This window comes from Austrofundulus limnaeus, unplaced genomic scaffold, assembly GCF_001266775.1.
Source record: "Austrofundulus limnaeus strain Quisiro unplaced genomic scaffold, Austrofundulus_limnaeus-1.0 Scaffold60, whole genome shotgun sequence".
Lineage (NCBI taxonomy): Eukaryota > Metazoa > Chordata > Actinopteri > Cyprinodontiformes > Rivulidae > Austrofundulus > Austrofundulus limnaeus.
The window spans coordinates 1,498,509-1,507,792 of record NW_013952462.1 but is presented as its reverse complement, the minus strand read 5'-3'; the positions used below and the strand labels follow the sequence as shown (position 1 = coordinate 1,507,792).

The 9,284-nt window shown below is 40.8% G+C and overlaps 2 protein-coding genes across 2 annotated transcripts in view; both read right to left on the bottom strand.

Moving 5' to 3' along the window:
• The window catches only part of LOC106518404 (transmembrane protein 233), a 3,500-nt gene extending 3,062 nt beyond the window's left edge, over positions 1 to 438 (bottom strand). Inside the window, exon 1 of the mRNA XM_014009689.1 lies at positions 4 to 438. Coding sequence (XP_013865143.1) covers positions 4 to 192 — 189 coding nt within the window. The 5' untranslated portion in view covers positions 193 to 438. The remainder of the gene's footprint in view (positions 1 to 3) is intronic.
• A 1,714-nt stretch (positions 439 to 2,152) lies between these two features.
• LOC106518402 (RNA-binding protein Musashi homolog 1) overlaps positions 2,153 to 9,284 on the bottom strand; it is a 23,617-nt gene continuing 16,485 nt past the window's right edge. The window contains exons 6-13 of the mRNA XM_014009687.1: positions 8,557 to 8,605; positions 7,947 to 8,029; positions 7,570 to 7,687; positions 6,740 to 6,820; positions 6,299 to 6,355; positions 4,983 to 5,036; positions 4,671 to 4,825; positions 2,153 to 4,120 (exon numbers count right to left, since the gene is read on the bottom strand). Coding sequence (XP_013865141.1) covers positions 4,079 to 4,120; positions 4,671 to 4,825; positions 4,983 to 5,036; positions 6,299 to 6,355; positions 6,740 to 6,820; positions 7,570 to 7,687; positions 7,947 to 8,029; positions 8,557 to 8,605 — 639 coding nt within the window. The 3' untranslated portion in view covers positions 2,153 to 4,078. The remainder of the gene's footprint in view (positions 4,121 to 4,670; positions 4,826 to 4,982; positions 5,037 to 6,298; positions 6,356 to 6,739; positions 6,821 to 7,569; positions 7,688 to 7,946; positions 8,030 to 8,556; positions 8,606 to 9,284) is intronic.

Sequence of the window (9,284 nt, the reverse complement as noted above, 5' to 3'; positions counted from 1 at the left end):
CACCATGACAGTGAAGACCAGCGCCACAATGTTGACAGGGTAGGCAGGACAAAAACATGCCAGCATGCTCAACCACAGGTAGCTCCGGAGTGGAGGAGGAGGTTCCTGCTCCTCAGTGGAGCCACTGTGGTCCCAAACTGTGCTCCCGGTTAAAGAGGTTTTTATTGGAGACTTCAACATTGTGAGGACCATTGATCCGAAATAAATAAGGAAAAATAATGAAAAGTTACAAACAAAACATTTTGTGAACAAAAAGGAGGAGAGACRGAAAAACCCAGTTGGAGAAAGTGGAGTCCTGATTTGAATTCAGTGGCTYGAAAGACGTCTCGGTGAAGCAGATTTTGTCCTGTGCTTCTTCTACTCATCACTCCTGCAAAAGCTGTGTTTGTTGACGAAGGGGGGGCTCGCTGACCCTGCTGGCCTCTGTCCAGGTCCTGAGTCTAAAGTGTGAAGGATCTGACTCTGTTTACCYTCTCACAGCAGACAGCTGCGGCCCTCTGGGTTCAGTATGTGCAGCAGGTCATAGAGTCAGAATTCTTCTTTATTTATTCAGGTAAAACCGACTAAAGGGATAGTTCCAATACTTTCAGCTAGGGTTCTTTGTAAAAAAAAAAAAAACAGTTAATATCTTACCTGTTGCAGGTAGATCTAAACCAGCTACTTTTGGAGAAATTAAGTCGGATCAGATTGATGAGCAGTCAGTGGATTACTGCTGTTTTAAAACTAGATGACTTTATTAAAAGCATCAGTTCACGCAAATCCAATTAAACAAAACTCTTACTTAGTTGTCAATTTCACATTGCAAGAAAATTTACATAGCATTCTGACTGTCTGTATTTTTTTTATTTTACCAGCAAAGTGATATTAGCAGGTAGCTTTAGATCTATTGGTGGACCTGGTATGAATATCGTAACATTTCTGAAGAAGCGTATTCATTCTGGCTGAGCTGATGAGCTGCTGCCAGTCAAAGTGAGACCAAGACCAACGTGAATGTCTGTAGTCTCAAAGTTTTGTGGTGTAATGGTTATTTTATGAGCTTTTAATCTGCAATCAGTTTTACACCGTATTACTGACAAAAACATATTTCTGCTATAGTGTGCAAATGGAAGTGCTACTGCTAGCAGCTGCTGCCACTTGTGCTTGCAAATAGCCTTGTTCCATGTAAACATTGGTYAAATGCTAACGTGGCAGTACTCAAGGTATCTACAGGTTTTAGCAAGTCAAATTTAAGAGTTTTTAAGGACCCGCAGACATCCTGGTAATATAAATGATTAATCGAGGGTCCACATGATAGATGTGTCATTTCCCTGAAGTTGTTTTAACCCTGCTGCCTTTCGTTTATTTTATTTAACTGGTATTTAACCAGGCAAAATCCATTGAGATCGCTGATGGTTCTTTTTCAAGGGAGGCCTGGGCCTGAAACGTTCAAAGACCTATCTAAAACAGGTAAGATATTAGTTGTTCCTAACCTTTCTATAGAACCCCACTTGAAAGGAGAARTGTTACTTTAAAGCAGACAGTGAAAACGTTCTCTATGTAAATAATGTACGTTCTGCTTCATGTCTTTAAATAAAACTCTGCCTGAGGGTGAGCAGCAGTTCTGTTCACTGAAAATAAAAAGAAAAAAGCTGCACTTTACAAGTCATGGTACACAAGCTTGTAAAAAAAAAGGATATTTGAACCGGGAGTCACTAAATCTGTGCCACTTTAATCTGGATGAAGACAAATTTGATAGCATTTATGTTGTTGCAAAGTAAAAACAAATGATTGCAAACTGCTTTAAAATAATTTATTAAGAACTTCAAATTGAAAAAAAAAAAAAAAAACAAGGAAAGTTCGACGGGGAACAGTACAATTTTTTTTATCCGCAGAGCTTCATTCAAAACATTGGCCCTTCTCCATTCATCACCAAAATAAAAGACATCAATAAAATTAATATACAAAAGGGGGGAAAGAAATCTCAAAACAGAAAAATATAGTTTCTTTTTTTTTCTGAAAATAAGTCTTAATGCCGCAGAATTTTCCACTTGTTGTCTGCCATTACCAATAATAGTACTATTTTCATTTGTAAGGTAAAAAATAACTTATTGCTTTATTGTAAGTTAAAAAGTTACAGTGTTGGTGTCCAGCAGTAGTTTTTTTTATTTATTTATTATTATTATTAATTGTGTCCCAGCATGTCTGACAGAGGAACTACTGGCTGGATCAGGAAGTTTATTTATTTATTTTTTTGTTAACCAAACAGGCTTTCAGTAAGAAGCTGAACAAGCAGGCTCCTTGTTTTCCTGCAGACGTTTAGTTTGTTCCAGSTTTTCGACACTTCCTGCCAGCCAGAGTCATCGTGTCGTATCAGAGCGGACTGGAAGCATGACCCTGTTCCATTTCTGGTTCCCTGCCCAGGCCCTGTCTCTTCACGTAAAGCAGCAACTATATTTATATATATATATTATTCACATATATATATATATTCATACAAACAAAAATATGTTGGTTCGAGAAGCACAAATTTATCACAAGTCAGTGTGAAATGGGAGAAAGTCAGGCGAGAAAAAGCAGTCGAACCGAAATGAAACAGGGCGATCCTTTTTTTTCCTTCTCTTTTTCTTCAGTACCAAAGAAAAAAGGCAACCCAAATGCTCCGTTTGCTGAAAGTAGTTCCACATTACTCTTTGTTGAAGGCGCACAAGCACCGACTCACACACACATACACACACGCGCGCGCGCTCAACCACGCGCACCTTCAACGGCGACAGGAGGACAGAACATGATCTGCTACAGCTGTGTTCTCGGAGAATGTCCTTCATTTTGTTTTTCACGGTGGACAACACCGCAGAAAAGAACGCATTTTTTTATTTAAACAACAACAATAAAAAAAACATTAGGTGAACTGCGCAGAAAATATATATATTTTTAAAGGATGAAGTCGACTTCCACAACCCCAAGAACCCCCAGGTTTTCCTGCTTGAGGTTCTCCCAAACGTTTGTGTTTATCGGGAAAAAAAAGGTTTGAATGAAGATGCAAAACTTGCTTTTTAAAGAAGAGGTGTGACTTAATAACTGGGAAATAAGGTGAAGGAATTACACCTGACAAACTCCTGGAAATGAAAATAACTCCAAAGCACAGCGCTGAAGAGGACTGGCCCGCAGTGTGTTCTGCACACACACGCACGCACACGCACACACACACACACACGCACACACACACACTGCTGAAGTAGTGACACGAGCGCCGACAGCAGGAAGTGACATCCAGTCAAAATGCTGTTAAACCAACCAATGACATGCCAGCCAGTTCAGCAACCCCGCCCACCCCCAACCCCGCTCCCCCACGCCTATGTACAGTATCTTACAGGAAGACATAAAAACATTGCTTTAAAACCAATTACAGAATAAAATACCTTACAGATCAGCATTATTATGTCAATATTAATAATAATATTACAAAGGTTTCGTTTTTAAAGACTACCAAAATATACATTTTTTTGTGTGTGTGTGTGTTCCTCAATGTTTCTGCGACACTTGAGTAAAAAAGGACTTTGTTGGATTTGTTCTTCCTTTGTTAAAAAGTTGTTCTTTTTACAGACAACTTATCTCACGTGTTGTTTGTTTTTCTCGGTTCACATTCATACCAGCTTTGTGGAACTTCATGATCAAATGACACGTCACGTTAAAATAAAATACAATAAAATAAAAAAATGAAAAGCTTAAAACAGTTCTCTGTCTTTATCGAAGATGACAAATGTTTTTTTTTTGTTTTGTTGCAGTTTTCTTCTGCTAACTTCAGAAGAAAGAGGAAATGGATAACTGATGGGGGTGGGGTATAGGTGGGGGGTCTAGTCGTTACACTACGTGAAGACAGAAGGGGAGAAACTGGTGGTGCATTATGTTGAAGTGAGATTAGTACAGAAAAACAAGAGTATTGGTTTAAAAAGATATTCAGTCGGTGGGTGGAGCCACATGGAGCCAGAAGAGCTTGTGGCCGGCCAATCAGACGGCACCATCGAGTGGGCAGCCGGCGTTCTGATTGGCCTGACAGCAGAGGAGAAAAGTCCTCCAATCCTCAGTGACCTGAGTCTTCTCAGTGGTAGCCATTAGTGAAAGCAGTAGCAATCAGTGGACCCTGAGGAGAAAAAAAACAAGAATGAATCCACTTTTTTCTGGCTRCATGAGCACATACAGACGTTTACAGTCATGAAGTCTTAAAGAAATACACCCTCTTTATTCTATAGTTTTATGTATCACAACAAATTAAATATTTAGTGGATCGTAAGTGTGCAAAAATATACAAAAGATACCTCTGTGTTATTATTTATTAAACAACAATTCCACCACATGATTCATGATTATCTTTCTTATTTTTCTTATCATTACACAGTCTGACCTTGGGGTGAATTTGCTAGGAAGTCCACTTTATTTGTATTTTTTAAACAATGAACTTCAGATGGTTTGGAAACTTTGCCCAATTGTTTGTTTGAGATGATTGTACCGGCGTTGTGGTAACACACACCTCAAGAGCTGCTAATTTCTCTAAATTCTATCTGAGCTGCAAGGCTAAACTTGGTTTTCTCACACAACTTAATTAAGACCAGATCATTTTTATTACCTTCTGATGTAAAACAAACTAAATTAAATACTTTTTTCTCCACCCAAGTGTAACCTGCGTGACCTACCCCTAAACCGTGACCAAACCCCGTGCTGGGGGCAGGGCTAGCGGCGCTGATGTAGCTGCTGACTCCTGAGTCCTGATTGGCTGCAGCGTACAGGTCAGCCATTGGTCCGGGGCTGCTGGTGCCCAGGAAGCCAGCTGTGCGTGATGGAGTGGAGCCTGGGAGGCAGAAAAAAGGACGAGTCAGGTTTCTCTCTCTCTCTCTCTCTCTCTCTCTCTCACACACACACACACACATCTAAAAATATGCTTTTATTCATCCAAGCAGCCCATTGTGCAAACACTCTACGTAAATATAAAACACACACACACTTACCTCTGACTACTGCAGCTGCAGCTGCCATTGGTCCGTATGCAGTGAGGGGAATGGCTGAGGATTACACAACAAAACCAAATTATTGCACAAACAAATCATTGTGGATCACTCTTATAGCAGATCATAAGCAATAATCTACAGCTCAGTGAGGGTGAAGCTACATCTGCTCGCACATCTGTCATGTCATTTAAATCCAACTGGTGTGTGTGTGGTTGGGGGGGGGGGGGATACATCTATGAGCATCTGGCTCGAGGTTCGCCGATTATAAGAACAAGCAGAAAGGATCATGTGTACAGGCAAGATGTAAAAAAAAATCAGGCGCTTATAAAAAAAACAACAAGGTTTGATGAACCCATTTGTCCCACTGACTTGAGTCAAATTGTAAATGTGCTAAAAATAGAGCTGAACCGCAGCATTCAGCAGCTCAGCCCTTCATCCTAATATTAGCTCTGTGTCAGAAGGAAACTGAGTGGATGGCGGCACTTTTGCGTTTTATAAATAGCAGCTCTGATGTCCCTCTCGCTGATTGTGAGTCAGACAGCACGTGCAGCGTCACGCTTTTCAGGAGGAAAGACCGAAATATCATCATGTCTGGAATAATTGTTACATATGTACGTTCCAGCTCTGGCTCGTTTTTTTTTTTTTTTTTTAGTCGTTTCCTAAAACTAAATCCCATTAACAGCTCGATGTTGGGAATAATTATTTATTCAGGCTTGGCTGATAAAAAAAACAAAAACAACAACAAATGCTGTCGGTTTTACAGATAAAATGCTCAGATTTGGTGTGGCAGTAGCTGAGCAATGTGTTTGTTTGCTTTATATGAAAACGGCCATCCTGCAGTCAGTTTTACAGATGATGTGCTGAAGGTTTGTGTATCTGAGGTATTCACAACACATACTCTGAGTACTCAGATCAAGCAACAGGTCATAATATTGAACGAGATTTCTCAACACAAGGTGAGCTCATCTTAAATTCTATTTCTGATTAATCTAGAAATTATTATAGGATGTTTTTGTTAGAATAGGTTTAACGTTTTAAGCTGAAGTTTTAAAGTAGGAAGCATCTTTAATAAAAAAAAATGATGATCTTTTTCTGTTCTAAAAGAAGTTATTTGTTTAAGAAACTTTGCTCCACTTTTAAAAGATAAAACATTTTCATTAGGAATATGTGTGGCTCTATTGTTGGAATATAACACATCAGTTTTTAATTAAGAAATGTTCTGGTATTGAGTCTACAAATGCAAACAGTTCACTTTTGATGCTCAAGAGTTTGTTTTTTTCCCTCTTGGCGTTTCCGAGTATTGAGCAGCCACTGACCTGTCAGTTCAGGGGGGTGGGATGATGTCAGAAGAGGGGTCCGCTCTAAGTGGAACTCTGGAAACAGAGGAGGTCAAGAGAGAGCGCTCTGTAAACACGGTCTACAAAACCCGACTACAAAGACACAAACCCACTCAGCCGCACAACTTTCAACTGAGAGCAGGAAGGCAGGAGCAGAGGAAAAGGAGGGGCATCGCCGCCAAATGAAAGYCCGTTACATAAGTAGATCAAATAAACAGAAACTAATCAAAGACGAAAGCAGCAGACATCATGAATCCAATATCAACATTTAGAGGATGAATGGGGAAGAACCGAGGAAAAACAGGGAGCGAGCAGACAGAAACCAAGGCACAAGCACAAACATTTTACCTCCTGCAGTTAATTATCTGCTTTTATAAATCCTTTTTGAACTCTACACAGAGTGGGTTTAAACAGGCTCACCTGGGAACTGGTACGTGTATCCAGGTGCTAATCCAGAGTAACTGCGGCTGGTGTAGGTAGTAGTCTGAAAACCTGGGTAGCCTGTAAAAACACAGAAAAAGCATCTGTTTTTATCAATTTCACCAATTAAAGATACAAATTCGTTTCAGGGGGAAAAAACACATTCAATGATCCAAACTATATAAAACAAATATATTACATGAGTTTTAACTAAAACACATTATCAAGTACTTATAGAAAGTGTGTATTCTCTTTAAATTTAGATTTCAAAATAAACCTGCATGTCTGGTGAGCTGATAAACATAAAAATAAATGTGATGAAGATTTTCTGACTTTAGTGTTTTAAAGGTAAGTTAAAATAAACTATATCTGCAGCTTTTGTTAAGAAAAATAAATAAATAAGGGTTCCCTTATCGTGTTATAATCTGAAACTGCCAGCAGGGGGCGCAAAACAACCACAGATACAGTAAAGCAGCTCTGGGTTTTGTCAATGAAAATATCTTCAAATAAAATGTTCCTCCAATGAACGCTCCTCGCTCTGTTACTCCCGATTCTCATAAATCATAGATGAAACACCAGGCAAACCAAAGGGATACGTTTAACCCAAGTCTGCTGTAATATTCTCTGATTTTAACGTATTTGTGCGGACGGCAGATCAAAGAAATAAACACAGTAAGATTTGACTGAAGTGAACCTCTGTTTTTCTGTTTCCTCACAAATAAACGTTATGTGAAAGAGAGAGGAAGTTATGCACAAATTTCCAACACTGTTTTACAGTTTTATTTTAAATTGAAAACAAAATGTTCTATTTGTTTTAACTGCAGTTTTACCTAACATGCCAATGCCCAGCATGAACGTGTCCATCCCATAGGGCATCACTCTCGAGCGGCCTCTGGCTGAGCTCGTCGGCGTCATCACCTCCTTGGGCTGGGCTTTCTTGCACTCCACCTAAAGCAAGGAAAAATTAATGGTGTGCTCAGAGGGTTCGTTAGGGATGAGCCTCGGCTACGACCGCACCACATTTCACTCAGCACCTGTAAAATTCACTGACTTGGGAACACAAATGTGCAAACAGCTAACACAATTAAAAACATTAGCGCCCCCTTTCGTCTTTCAGCAGCTGTGTTAATAGTGTTCAGCAATAAATACCAAAAAATAAATAAATAAATAAAAAATTAATTCCTCATGTTTTAGAGTGAAGGTTTACCATTTTGTTGTTGATCTCATGGAAGTGAATCTCGCACACTTTCTCCACCACGTCTTCATTCTCGAAGGTGACGAAACCAAAACCTGGAGGAGACAAAAACAAAACGACACAAACATTTTATTTGCTGCTAAAAGAAACCACCTCTTCAGCCTTCATCGCAGAGTGGGGATGCAACCCTCGTAGGTCATGCTCGTCAATCTCGGGGTTACCATTACGAAGAGGGGAGGGGGGGCAAACTGAGCCCCTAAAACGAAGCCCAGGTCATCGTTAACCTCATCAATTTCTCCGCCCCTCCCCTGCTCCCCTTCCCTCCCTCGCCTGTCTGCTTGTGTTACATCATCGCCTGTGGCCATCTTGACTGAGCACGGCGACCCTCAGCGGGCCCTGCCCTAACCCACAGAGAGGACAGAGATAAATGGAACAGAGGGGAGGCGAGAGGAGAGAAAACAACGTGATTGGAGGAAGAAGGGGGGAGAACACCGCCTTTTTTTTTGCAGAGGTTCACCTAATGACTCCATCCTGCTGCCTCTCCTTTCATTTGCAAAGACACGTCTTTTTACGTCAACATATATTTACATYTGTGTGTGTGTGTGTGRGCGCGCGCATTTACCTCGGTGTCTGTTGGTTGTTTTGTCGAACATGAGCATGGCATCGTCAACCTACAGGAACAAAAGCAAGGGGAATACATGAGCTTGGCCATATTAACACTCACACATCATTACCCAGCATGGGGTGCCATTGTCCCTGTTTAGTATTAGAGTCAGAGGGGGAAACAGATGGAGAGGGTGGAGGGGTGACAGGTGACAAAGGAAAGAACTGAGGGAGGGGGGGGAGCGACGGCGGAGGAATCATAGAAAAGAAAGGAGGTTGTGATAAATAAAGAAACACAAAACAAGAGTTCAGCCAGTTCTTCCTCGCTGAAGTTCTTACAAACTTTGCCTCAGCCCTTTCATTAGTTCTCCCTCTCTGCAAAGTTTGCCATTCCCATGGAGACTCTGTAAAGAATTTCAATAAGGACTCGCCACCCCCCTCCCCAACTTATTTCAGTGAATAGGATGGAAAGTAAGAGGAAGGGGTGGAGAACCAGCACAGAAGAGGATGATTTCAGAAAAAAATAAAACGAGTTGAGTTTGAATTTTGTTTAGGACGATTCTGAATCATGGAACAGAAAAACAAAGTGAGCCGGGGGTCTTTGTCATCACGCTGCTTTTATTCTCCTCCTCCCTCCCCCTTTTGCACTCACTCCACTGCCCTATTCATATTCCACCTCCTCCTCCTCCTCCTCCCCCCTCGCCTGTCCTTCACTGTGGCAGGAAAAGTCTGCAGCCTCTGCTACAG